The sequence below is a fragment of the Megalops cyprinoides genome, chromosome 1 (assembly GCF_013368585.1).
Source record: "Megalops cyprinoides isolate fMegCyp1 chromosome 1, fMegCyp1.pri, whole genome shotgun sequence".
In the NCBI taxonomy this organism is placed as follows: Eukaryota; Metazoa; Chordata; class Actinopteri; order Elopiformes; family Megalopidae; genus Megalops; species Megalops cyprinoides.
This window is the reverse complement of record NC_050583.1, coordinates 11485296-11497841: the sequence shown is the minus strand read 5'-3', so window position 1 is coordinate 11497841 and position 12546 is coordinate 11485296. Positions and strand designations below refer to the sequence as shown.

Here is a 12546-nt window from a genome sequence, read left to right as displayed (position 1 = left end):
TCTCACTCTGGGACAGAAGGACTGGTTTGATGGGAAACAGATTCAGTGCTCCATCCAGCAGAGTTCTGAAAAACCTCCCATCAACAAGGCTGTCAGATTGGAACAAGGAAGTAGGTTTCAAATCATTAACACAACTTCAGCTTCCAATATTCTGTGCAAGATACTCTAATGAAAGGGGAATATGTGGCATCGCTGAATGTTGAAGTTCTTTTATGATCATAAAATTTATACAAATCTGTTTTGGATGCACTGGAAATTTGTGTTCTCTTTAACCTGCATATTTCCAGCACCACATGTTACTGAGCTTGTCACCATTAGGGAGGTTTCCCTGATAAAAAAAAATTTACTATGCAGTTTTCAAGTTTTCCAGCAAATTACATTTGAATGGTAATTTTGTATGAAAGTACCTCAATGCACATATGTCTATTTCAGTTTTTCAATATTTTAATGATTTAATGAGGCAGTTATTTCCCAAATTGCTGGACAGGAGGTATATTGATCAGATGAAGGCTTTATAATTAACCCAAGGAGATCTATAACATTTTTATTTCTATTTAAGGTAAATCTTCACCCACTCTGCTCATTCGATCACCGACTGACAGAGAGACAGAAGGACAGACAGCTGTCACTCTGATGTGTCTGGTGACCGGCTTCTCTCCTAGTGACATTTACATCATGTGGCGCATTGATAATGGGGAGTATCAGGAGGGCGTCACAGGCCAGACATTGAAGACCAACGGCAGATCCTCTGTCACCAGTCTGTTCACAGTCCCGACATCAACATGGAAAAATTCCAATTTCACCTGTGCTGTCAAACATGCCTCTATGAGTATAGGCTCCTCCCCTCTACTGAAAACTGTAGCCAGAGAACTGGGTAAGTCAAATGAATGAAAAGGATTTCATTTTTTCTTCTCACTTTTGCAAGTGTTGATATATATCTACCCACTCGTTATCACTATCACATTGGCATTAAACAATTAATCTGAGAGCGCATGAGAACTGAATTTTTTAAAATATATTTGAAGACAACTTAGCATTGTGTGCTGTGTCTCAAGAAGGTAGCATTCAGTCAATGGAACAAAATGAGCTTGTTAACAGATCGGCTTGGATACATAGACACTGGAAAATTATCTTGGCCAAATTGTTTTCAGTTTGAACACAGTGTGCCTAATAATATCATTTGTGAAGATATTTTATTGCTCATACTGGCAAAGCTAGATGTTTTTCAGTAAGTGTGTTACTCTTCTTGACCCACTCTGCTCTCCATCTCTGACCTGTCCTTAGACAAGCCTTGTGTGGAAGTGACCCTGAAGCCCCCAAGAGTGAGAGAGATGTTCATCAACAACCAGGCTGTGCTGGACTGTGACATCACCGGAGAAGAACAGGCAACAGTTACCGCAGCAACAGTAACCTGGACAGTGGATGGAACCGTCCTCAAGAGTGGAATTAACACACCGAGCGTTGCAAAACAGGACGGCCATGTGTACAGAAAGACCAGCACTCTCACTCTGGGACAGAAGGACTGGTTTGATGGGAAAAAGATTCAGTGCTCCATCCAGCAGAGTTCTGAAAAACCTCCCATCAACAAGGCTGTCAGATTGGAACAAGGAAGTAGGTTTCAAATCATTAACACAACTTCAGCTTCCAATATTCTGTGCAAGATACTCTAATGAAAGGGGAATATGTGGCATCACTGAATAAGTTCTTTTATGATCATGAAATTTATACAAATCTGTTTTGTATGCACTGGAAATTTGTGTTCTCTTTAACCTGCATATTTCCAGCGCCACATGTTACTGAGATCATCACCATTAGGGAGGTTTCACTGATAAGAAAATTTACTATGCAGTTTTCAAGTTTTCCAGCAAATTACATTTGAATGGTAATTTTGTATTAAAGAACCTCAATGCACATATGTATATTTCAGTTTTTCAGTATTTTAATGATTTAATGAGGCAGTTATTTCCCAAATTGCTGGACAGGAGGTATATTGATCAGATGAAGGCTTTATAATTAACCCAAGGAGATCTATAACATTTTTATTTCAATTTAAGGTAAATCTTCACCCACTGTGCTCATTCGATCACCGACTGACAGAGAGACAGAAGGACAGACAGCTGTCACTCTGATGTGTCTGGTGACCGGCTTCTCTCCCAGTGACATTTACATCATGTGGCGCATTGATAATGGGGAGTATCAGGAGGGCGTCACAGGCCAGACATTGAAGACCAACGGCAGATCCTCTGTCACCAGTCTGTTCACAGTCCCAACATCAACATGGAAAAATTCCAATTTCACCTGTGCTGTCAAACATGCCTCTATGAGTACAGGCTCCTCCCCTCTACTGAAAACAGTAGCCAGAGAACTGGGTAAGTCAAATGAATGAAAAGGATTTAATTTTTTCTTCTCAGTTTTGCAAGTGTTGATATATATCTACCCACTCGTTATCACTATCACATTGGCATTAAACAATTAACCTGAGAGCGCATGAGAAGTGAATTTTTTAAAATGTATTTGAGGACAACTTAGCATCATGTGCTGTGTCTCCTAAGGTAAAATTCAGTCTATGGAACAAAATGAGCTTGTTAACAGATCGGCTTGGATACATAGACACTGGAAAATTATCTTGGCCAAATTGTTTTCAGTTTGAACACAGTGTGCCTAATAATATCGTTTGTTAAGAGATTTTATTACCAATACTGGCAAAGCTAGATGTTTTTCAGTAAGTGTGTTAGTCTTCTTGACCCACTCTGCTCTCCATCTCTGACCTGTCCCTAGACAAGCCTTGTGTGGAAGTGACCCTGAAGCCCCCAAGAGTGAGAGAGATGTTCATCAACAACCAGGCTGTGCTGGACTGTGACATCACCGGAGAAGAACAGGCAGCAGTTACCGCAGCTACAGTAACCTGGACAGTGGATGGAACCGTCCTCAAGAGTGGAATTAACACACCGAGCGTTGCAAAACAGGACGGCCACCTGTACAGAAAGACCAGCACTCTCACTCTGGGACAGAAGGACTGGTTTGATGGGAAACAGATTCTGTGCTCCGTCCAGCAGAGTTCTGAAAAACCTCCCATCAACAAGGCTGTCAGATTGGAACAAGGAAGTAGGTTTCAAATCATTAACACAACTTCAGCTTCCAATATTCGGTGCAAGATGCTCTAATTAAAGGGGAATAAGTGGCATCGCTGAATAAGTTCTTTTATGATCATAAAATTTATACAAATCTGTTTTGGATGCACTGGAAATTTGTGTTCTCTTTAACCTGCATATTTCCAGCGCCACATGCTACTGAGCTCGTCACCATTAGGGAGGTTTCCCTGATAAAAAAAAATTTACTATGCAGTTTTCAAGTTTTCCAGCAAATTACATTTGAATGGTAATTTTGTATGAAAGTACCTCAATGCACATATGGATATTTCAGTTTTTCAGTATTTTAATGATTTAATGAGGCAGTTATTTCCCAAATTGCTGGACAGGAGGTATATTGATCAGATGAAGGCTTTATAATTAACCCAAGGAGATCTATAACATTTTTATTTCAATTTAAGGTAGATCTCCACCCACTGTGCTCATTCGATCACCGACTGACAGAGAGACAGAAGGACAGACAGCTGTCACTCTGATGTGTCTGGTGACCGGCTTCTCTCCTAGTGACATTTACATCATGTGGCGCATTGATAATGGGGAGTATCAGGAGGGCGTCACAGGCCAGACATTGAAGACCAACGGCAGATCCTCTGTCACCAGTCTGTTCACAGTCCCGACATCAACATGGAAAAATTCCAATTTCACCTGTGCTGTCAAACATGCCTCTATGAGTACAGGCTCCTCCCCTCTACTGAAAACTGTAGCCAGAGAACTGGGTAAGTCAAATGAATGAAAAGGATTTCATTTTTTCTTCTCAGTTTTGCAGGTGTTGATATATACCTAACCACTCATTTTCACTATCACATTGGCATTAAACAATTAATCTGAGAGCGCATGAGAAGTGAATTTTTTAAAATGTATTTGAGGACAACTTAGCATTGTGTGCTGTGTCTCAAGAAGGTAGCATTCAGTCAATGGAACAAAATGAGCTTGTTAACAGATCAGCTTGGATACATAGACACTGGAAAATTATCTTGGCCAAACTGTTTTCAGTTTGAACACATTGTGCCTAATAATATCATTTGTTAAGAGATTTTATTACCAATACTGGCAAGGCTAGATGTTTTTCAGTAAGTGTGTTACTCTTCTTGACCCACTCTGCTCTACATCTCTGACCTGTCCTTAGACAAGCCTTGTGTGGAAGTGACCCTGAAGCCCCCAAGAGTGAGAGAGATGTTCATCAACAACCAGGCTGTGCTGGACTGTGACATCACCGGAGAAGAACAGGCAACAGTTACCGCAGCAACAGTAACCTGGACAGTGGATGGAACCGTCCTCAAGAGTGGAATTAACACACCGAGCGTTGCAAAACAGGACGGCCATGTGTACAGAAAGACCAGCACTCTCACTCTGGGACAGAAGGACTGGTTTGATGGGAAACAGATTCTGTGCTCCGTCCAGCAGAGTTCTGAAAAACCTCCCATCAACAAGGCTGTCAGATTGGAACAAGGAAGTAGGTTTCAAATCATTAACACAACTTCAGCTTCCAATATTCTGTGCAAGATACTCTAATTAAAGGGGAATATGTGGCATCGCTGAATGTTGAAGTTCTTTTATGATCATAAAATTTATACAAATCTGTTTTGGATGCACTGGAAATTTGTGTTCTCTTTAACCTGCATATTTCCAGCACCACATGTTACTGAGCTCGTCACCATTAGGGAGGTTTCCCTGATAAAAAAAAAAACTACTATGCAGCTTTCAGGTTTTCCAGCAAATTACGTTTCAATGGTAATTTTGTATGAACGGACCTCAATGCATTTATGTATGTTTCAGTTTTTTAGTATTTTAATGATTTAATGAGGCAGTTATTTCCCAAATTGCTGGACAGGAGGTGCTTGGGTCAAACAGAGTCTTTATAATTAACCCAAGGAGATCTATAACATTTTTATTTCAATTTAAGGTAGATCTCCACCCACTGTGCTCATTCGATCACCGACTGACGGAGAGACAGAAGGACAGACAGACGTCACTCTGATGTGTCTGGTGACCGGCTTCTCTCCCAGTGACATTTACATCATGTGGCGCATTGATAATGGGGAGTATCAGGAGGGCGTCACAGGCCAGACATTGAAGACCAATGGCAGATCCTCTGTCACCAGTCTGTTCACAGTCCCAACGTCAACGTGGAAAAATTCCAAATTCACCTGTGCTGTCAAACATGCCTCTATGGGTACAGGCTCCTCCCCTCTACTGAAAACAGTAGCCAGAGAACTGGGTAAGTCAAATGAAATAACTGAAAGAAAATTCATTATTTTTCAATACAGGACCATTTCACTCTTAAGTTTTTTTCATAATCATACTATTATCTAATTCTGACTGTATGCTGAAATCACAAATTATGTGTGTTTGAAGACGACAGAGCATTGTCAGTACCTTGATTATCAAAGCAGAGAACATCCATTCAATTAACAACATGGCCTTTACTTACTGCTAGCCATCGATGCAAACTCAGGACATCAATGTGCAAAAATCTTCATTTTCTGAGCTCAATTTGTTCAGATTTAACATTTAAGAACTTTCATTACTAATACTGTTTTTATTAGAATTGTTCTGTTTTCTCTTCTTGACCCCCTCTGCTCTCCATCTCTGACCTGTCTTCAGAAAAGCCTTGTGTGGAAGTGACCCTGAAGACCCCAAGAGTGAGAGAGATGTTCGTCAATAACCAGGCTGTGCTGGACTGTGACATCACCGGGGAAGATCAGGCAGCAGTTAACGCAACAACAGTAACCTGGACAGTGGATAAAACCGTCGTCATGAATGGAAATACCACAACAAGCGTTGCAAAACAGGACGGCCATCTGTACAGAAAGACCAGCACACTCACTCTGGGACAGAAGGACTGGTTTGATGGGAAACAGATTCAGTGCTCCGTCCAGCAGAGTTCTGAAAAACCTGCCATCAACAAGGATGTCAGATTGGAACAAGGAAGTAGGTTTCGTGCAGATAAGCCATTTTCAATATCATTTTGTAGATTTTGTAATTAAGTAAGGAAAATATAAGTCAATGCTGTACCTTGTTGTAATTAAAGGAAAATATAGGTCATTGCTGTACTTTGTTGTACAAAATATACTTTTGCATTTACATTTGTCAGCATTGCATTAATGATTTGTCTTAGAATTTGACACTGAATTAGGATGTTGCAATTGATATTGTTTTCCCTACATCATCCATTGACATCTTTCTGTTGAACACCCTTTTCAGATAAATCACCTCCTACAGTGGTTGTACTCACGCCAAATGAAGAGCAACTGAAAAAGACAGAAAATGTAACGCTGGCCTGCCTGGTGACAAGCACCTCTGCTAATGACGTCTACATCATGTGGAAGATCAGCAATGGGGGCTATCAGGAGGGTGTTACGGGTGAACCTGTGAAGAATAACGACAGCACCTACTCTGTCACCAGCCTGCTGAAAATCACAGTATCACAGTGGAAGACCTCTCACTTCACCTGCGCTGTCAGACACGACAACATGGAGAACGATTCCTCTCCTGTGCAGGACACAGTGTCCAGAGAAATGGGTAACTCAGTTGAATGTGATTGATTCTCCATTGTTACACTTCCCAGGTGAACAGACACCATTATGACCAAAGCACTGTAAGCTGTGAACTAAAAAATCACATACTGTAACTACAAGAAGATCTCACTCTTTACATTCAGTTAATTTTACTCAGTTATGTGGCGTGTGTGTCTAACCTGTGCAATATTAGTTCTGTGAGCCTTGTACTTTTGTAGTGGAAAAATGTACACATTAAATTCGGGTCTAAAACACAAATACAAAACAATAACACATCCCTGTCACACTGTATAAAAATTAAAACAAATAGTTCATTAACAAAAGCCAAAAAATTGTTATCCACCCTTAAGTATATTTTAAAACATGAAGATGTATAAATGGACATTCTTACTCAGTATATTTATCTCAACACAATCAAATTCCTTCTCTCAAATATCTCGAGGCAGTAAGCTTCCACAATTTGTCTGATGTAAACTCAGCTTATTAGCATGTACACTGTAGCACAATGGTGACAAATGATGTAGGCATCAACTTCATTGTATTTCCACATTGCCCATCACTCAGTTCTGATTCTAAGTCTCTGCCTCTATACATAGTCAAATTGGGATCATATGGGAATATATCATTGTACAGTGTATTTCTGTATTTATCCTTGCAGGATGGTTGGTCTTTGTGGTTGTTTGTTCACCTGATTTGAGTGGAAACCTGTTTTGCTTAAGTTGATGTACCCTGTCATGTGACTTCTGTGTCTTGTGTTGTATCCCCATCTCAAAGTCACTGATCTCTGTTGTGTGTCAACAAACCAGTGTTTAATGGATCGTGCTCTGTAATTAATTCCCCAAATCATCAGTTTTAGATTGTATTGACTCTGCAGTACACATGAAAAATGAGACCCACTTCACCTACAAGTGGATATATTATCATATGTGTAGATAGCAGTCATTTCCAAATATTTTAATGTAAAACGTTATCGTGGGAAAACTGCCCACAAAATGTTTATGTAATCAGGCCATTGTATACAATATAGAGACAATAATAGAGAGAGAAAGAAAGAAAGAATAGAGAAAAATAGAAAGAAATAATGGTTTGTTTTTTTGCTGTTTGTCGCTTTGTGAAATGTGTATAATTTCTTGTGATGTTGCACTGTCTTGTAAGATTCCTGTGTTTGCTGTGGTAGCTGTGACTGTTGCTGTCCCATTTGCTGTTGTATTTGTCATTTTTGTGCTCTCAGTGAGAAGGGCATCTCTGACACAGCTTTCAGACAACTGAAATGCTGCAAATTCTATTCATTTGCATGAAATGAAAACTAAATAAAAGACTTATGTGCATGTGAGATTATATGGTCCTCTCTTCCCTGTTGAGTCCAGAGTGCCATTGCTCTTGCGAAGAGGGTGATTTCTGGACAGGCACATGGTCAGGCAATCTTCTTTTCAGCCTGGAGGTTTTCTTATACTCTGTCCTCAGGTTGAAAACCAGTCAAATTGTTTACTGGGTGTGTTTTACAGAGTAAACATATAACAGCATTGGATGAATGCTGCGCAAGCCTGTGACACTGATTCTCGTAGTAAAAGTAAGAGGCTTTTATGCAAAGTGTAGGAGGTCATTTAGATCAGTCTTTATCCATATCAAAACATTCAAATGGGTCTTTTCTTGTGGATGTCTAATTTTAAGCCTGAGTACATTTTACTTATTTCCTTATTACCTGTGGCTACCTTATTGGTACCTATTGCTTGTAGTGCCACTGACTTCCCCAATTTACAGAAGTTTAAACAATAATGACCTTTACACAAGAGTTCTTCATACCAAATAAGAATCAATCATTATGTAATAGATTTAAGAAGCAATGAAAGTAGCACACCTAGATCTTTACTCTGCAACTTTACTGTTTCCAAGGCCACTTTATAAACCTCTATCTTTGTCGAGATCATGTACAGAGTGGTGTTTGTCACATACGTACCTACATGTCAACACCTTTTGATAGTTTTTTTGTCTTTGTGACACTGTGTCTGTATGTAAGGTGTGTATCTGTATTGTGTTTTGAGAAGGGGTGTGCAACTTCAGACGTGGTATGTCTTAGGATTCGCAGGCTTCTTCTTTTGTTTCAGTGTGTTGTCTTTTGACTGATTTCATATACTATCTGTAAAAAAGATCTTGACAGATCAGCAAAAACTTGATGAGGACACTATGTAATATATAAAAAGAAATCATTATTTTAATATGTTGTAGCTTTTCAGCAGTACAGATGGTCTGACTGTTTCTCTCTTTCCTCCACTCTGTAGCACTGCCCCCAGAGTCAGAGGTTGTTCTGAGCTGCTGTGAGGAAGGTGAGGAAGAGGATGAGCTTGGCAGCCTGTGGTCCACCGCCTCCTCCTTCATCATCCTTTTCCTTTGCACTGTCTTTTACAGCGTCCCCCTCAGCTTGATGAAGGTACTGCATCTTCACTGGTGTGCGCACTCTCATACGACACACAAACATACAGACAGTGGATATAAGATAGAGTAGTTGTACCAAATAAGAAACAATCATTATGTATTAGATTTATTTCAGAAGCAATGAAAGCAGCACACCTAGAACTTTACTCTGCAACTTTACTCTGTTTCCACGCCCACTTTACAAATTACTTTGTCGAGAGCATGTACAGAGTGGTGGTACATTATGACAGTTATACCAGCAGATAGGAATGGGTATATCAGAGCTAGTTTTGAGGATTTTAGAACCAGGGAGGATTCATTTTCTGTGTTACCTACCTGCAGGATTTATATACTTTATAAACTCAGGAGTGTTTCAGAAAGTGCTATGGTTCAGTTTTGACCTGCTATATGTCTTTTTTTTTTCTTTCTGCTTATTTTCAGATTAAGTGATCACCAAAGGATGTGAAGAACAATGATAAAATTCAGGTTCGCACTGCATCCTAAAATGTTGTATTGGAGGCAATTTAATGATTTTTTATGTAATCACGTGTGTCTGTATGTACAGAGCGTCTGAAGAGAACTGTCTTTTTGCATGTATCACTAAGCATTACTATATATTTATTATTAAGTTATTTCTCTGCTTGCAGTTATGCTATCTTGCCATAGGAAGATAATTTTCTTGTCACACACAAATAAAAGTGGTTTAGTATTGTAATGCACACGTTATACCATTCTCTTTGCTGATATGAGGATACAGACGATTTAACTTGTTTCTTTTCAGATTTCAGATAAAGTTTTGTCAGTAAATGAGATTGTACATAAATCAGATTGTTTGTGTTGTGGTCAAACACAGCTATTATGATCCAGGTGTTTTCAGCATTTCTGTATGAATCCTTTCATGATTGTAAAAACATGCATCAATCACAAAATAAAACCAGAACAATATTCATTTTTTTCCGCTGGTGTCTTGTGTAATGATCAAAATATCCAAAATTGTATGTTCTGTGTCTCTGAAATGAATGAGTAGAGTTTAAATCACCAATGGCTCTATAAAAACCATAAACATGATTAAATCTTGTTTTTAATAAATACAACCCACACTCTGTAAGACATAATGTCCAGAATTAATAAGTAGTACATAGCTCAACCTAATTTATGAACTGAGAGAACTGCAGACATTTTGATTTAAACTGAATGAGAATATCAAACTTGGCCAAGAGAACAGAAATCGCACTGTGTTTTTCAGCACTTCTCAAACCTCAAACTTTTATGCACACACGTTCTTCTGAAGCTGTGGACATGACTTTGTCAAATTTGCTTTCTAGCTCATCTCAGATGAGTTTGCCTTCTTTCAGTTCTCCAAACATAGCCTTGTGTGAAAACAGTTTCCTTCTCTTTTTCTCTCTCTCTCCTCTCCCCTGTGTCCACACCTGCAGCTCTGAAACTGTCTTACAAACTGACATTTGCTGTTTTAGACTTCCTCGAAAGATCACTGGCAATACTCATAGTACCTCAGTGGTATTAGATGCCTGGACAGAGGCCAAGACAGTCGTGTGGAGTTGATGTCTGACCTTGTGACTCTATAGTGCAAGGCTACTTAACACTGGTTCCAAAGAATTTCATCACATCATAATTCTGGCTGTATGGATATTTAAACTCACATTAAAATCATTCTCCTTTGCTATTATTCTTCCTAAAACCCTTTTTCTGCTATCATGTGCTGTTTTATTTATAATTAGCATGGCTGCCTCATTTTACCTCCCTGTAGGCCGATATTATAAATATTTGCTACATCCACAATCAAGCTCAGCCATTTAATTCTCTCTTGCCCTTAATTTCAGACACCTCTAAGAAGCAGATAAGCCATTGATTACATGCTGTTGCTTCTACTGATATCATTCCAAGTGAGTTATTTTCTGTTGGCAAACCATCATAGTTTCTCCCATAATGTTATATTCACTCCAACCTATATGTGAAATGCAGTCTGTGAGATTTATTTTGTCATGAACAATATATAATTCTATATCTAATAATACACAGTTCATAAAATCTCTCGACCATGCTTTCTAACTATGCTGCCATAGGTTTGCTGTTTCACAGCACCTTGGTGTGTATTGAATTATGACACTGTAAAATGCACTCTACAACCTTTGTGCTCTCAGCAACCTGACTCATGTGTGCATCAGGTTGATTTAAGCAATTCATGGTGTTCTAGGAGGAACATGAACTTCACATGAGCCTGTGGGCCTGTATCCCCGCAGCACCAGGTCTGAGTGTTATTAATATTCATATCAATATTTACTTAGCCTTACTGTTCCAGTATAAGGTTTTCTTGCTGTAGAGACTCAAAAATAATGTACACTTTGTTTACTTTGAGTTAATGAATATAACAGGCTAAGAACAGAGTGTCTTTGGGTTTGGCTGTTTGAACTCCTCCCTCTGCCAGCCAGCTGTGTCCAGCTCTATATTTGAATACACTGCCTCAGTGGTTTCTCTTCGAGGCACAGAAGCCCCGCTGTGGGGTATTTCTGGATGTTCAGTGCAGGTGTGTGTTCTGCATGGGTGGAAAGATGGCTCGAAATATCTACATTTCAGTTTAGGTGGGTGACTGTGTGCCTTTGTGTATGTGCATTTCTATAATTTGCATGAAAAACCTTTGCATGAAAAGCACAAAGGAAACGATGTGTATCCAAGCACATAGAATAACAATAGTTTCTTATAAGCAACAACAGCACAGTACATTCGTGTTTTTTTGTATCTATCAAGTTATTATTGGAATATATCCCTTCTTAGTTTTAAATCTTCACATTTACCCCCTTTTCATACACATTGGGATGTTTCTGGATCCTTTTGAGTGGGGCAGTAACTCACAGACACTGTGCCTTGTAATGCAGAGGACTTTGAAGAGAATTTAATTCAATAACCATAAAATAAATCAAATTTACAAACAAAGCTAATAATGAACATTTGAATACTTTAAAAGTGGCATGTATGTATTTATAAAGAAAGTATTGATCATTTTAGGGCAGCACTGCATTTAAAAACTTGTATATCCTTGCTTTTACAGCATTTACCGTGATGTAATTTAAGGTGATATGTTATGTTACGCTATGATTTTGATAAGAAGAGAACAGTACATGCATTCTTTATGGAAACAATCCCTTTTCACTGAATATATGAACAAGTGGAAAAGTGAACAAGTGGAAGTTTATCACAATCCCCTGCATGGAGTTCCATGAACATTGTACATTTATACAGTGCCAGCCAAAAGATTGGACACAACTGATTAAAATAACAGGGAACATGCATTCAAAGATATTTTTACCTAAAGGCTTATGCTTAAATACTTGAAATTTGTTTCTTAGACAAATATAAATAGTGAAGCTGATGCGTATGCATGGATTTATTTCCAAAAAAAAATTTAATTTTAAAAAATATTTTTTGGCTACTTTGAGGGAAAAAAATTG

The 12546-nt window shown here is 38.8% G+C and overlaps 1 protein-coding gene across 1 annotated transcript in view; it reads left to right on the top strand.

The window, feature by feature from the left end:
• The window catches only part of LOC118790319 (immunoglobulin mu heavy chain-like), a 31573-nt gene extending 21052 nt beyond the window's left edge, over nucleotides 1-10521 (top strand). Inside the window, exons 6-13 of the mRNA XM_036547232.1 lie at nucleotides 1285-1611; nucleotides 2055-2369; nucleotides 2779-3105; nucleotides 4276-4602; nucleotides 5754-5875; nucleotides 6479-6671; nucleotides 8947-9095; nucleotides 10516-10521. Of these exons, the coding sequence (XP_036403125.1) occupies nucleotides 1285-1611; nucleotides 2055-2369; nucleotides 2779-3105; nucleotides 4276-4602; nucleotides 5754-5875; nucleotides 6479-6671; nucleotides 8947-9095; nucleotides 10516-10521 (1766 nt within the window). The remainder of the gene's footprint in view (nucleotides 1-1284; nucleotides 1612-2054; nucleotides 2370-2778; nucleotides 3106-4275; nucleotides 4603-5753; nucleotides 5876-6478; nucleotides 6672-8946; nucleotides 9096-10515) is intronic.
• Nucleotides 10522-12546: the final 2025 nt, after the last annotated feature.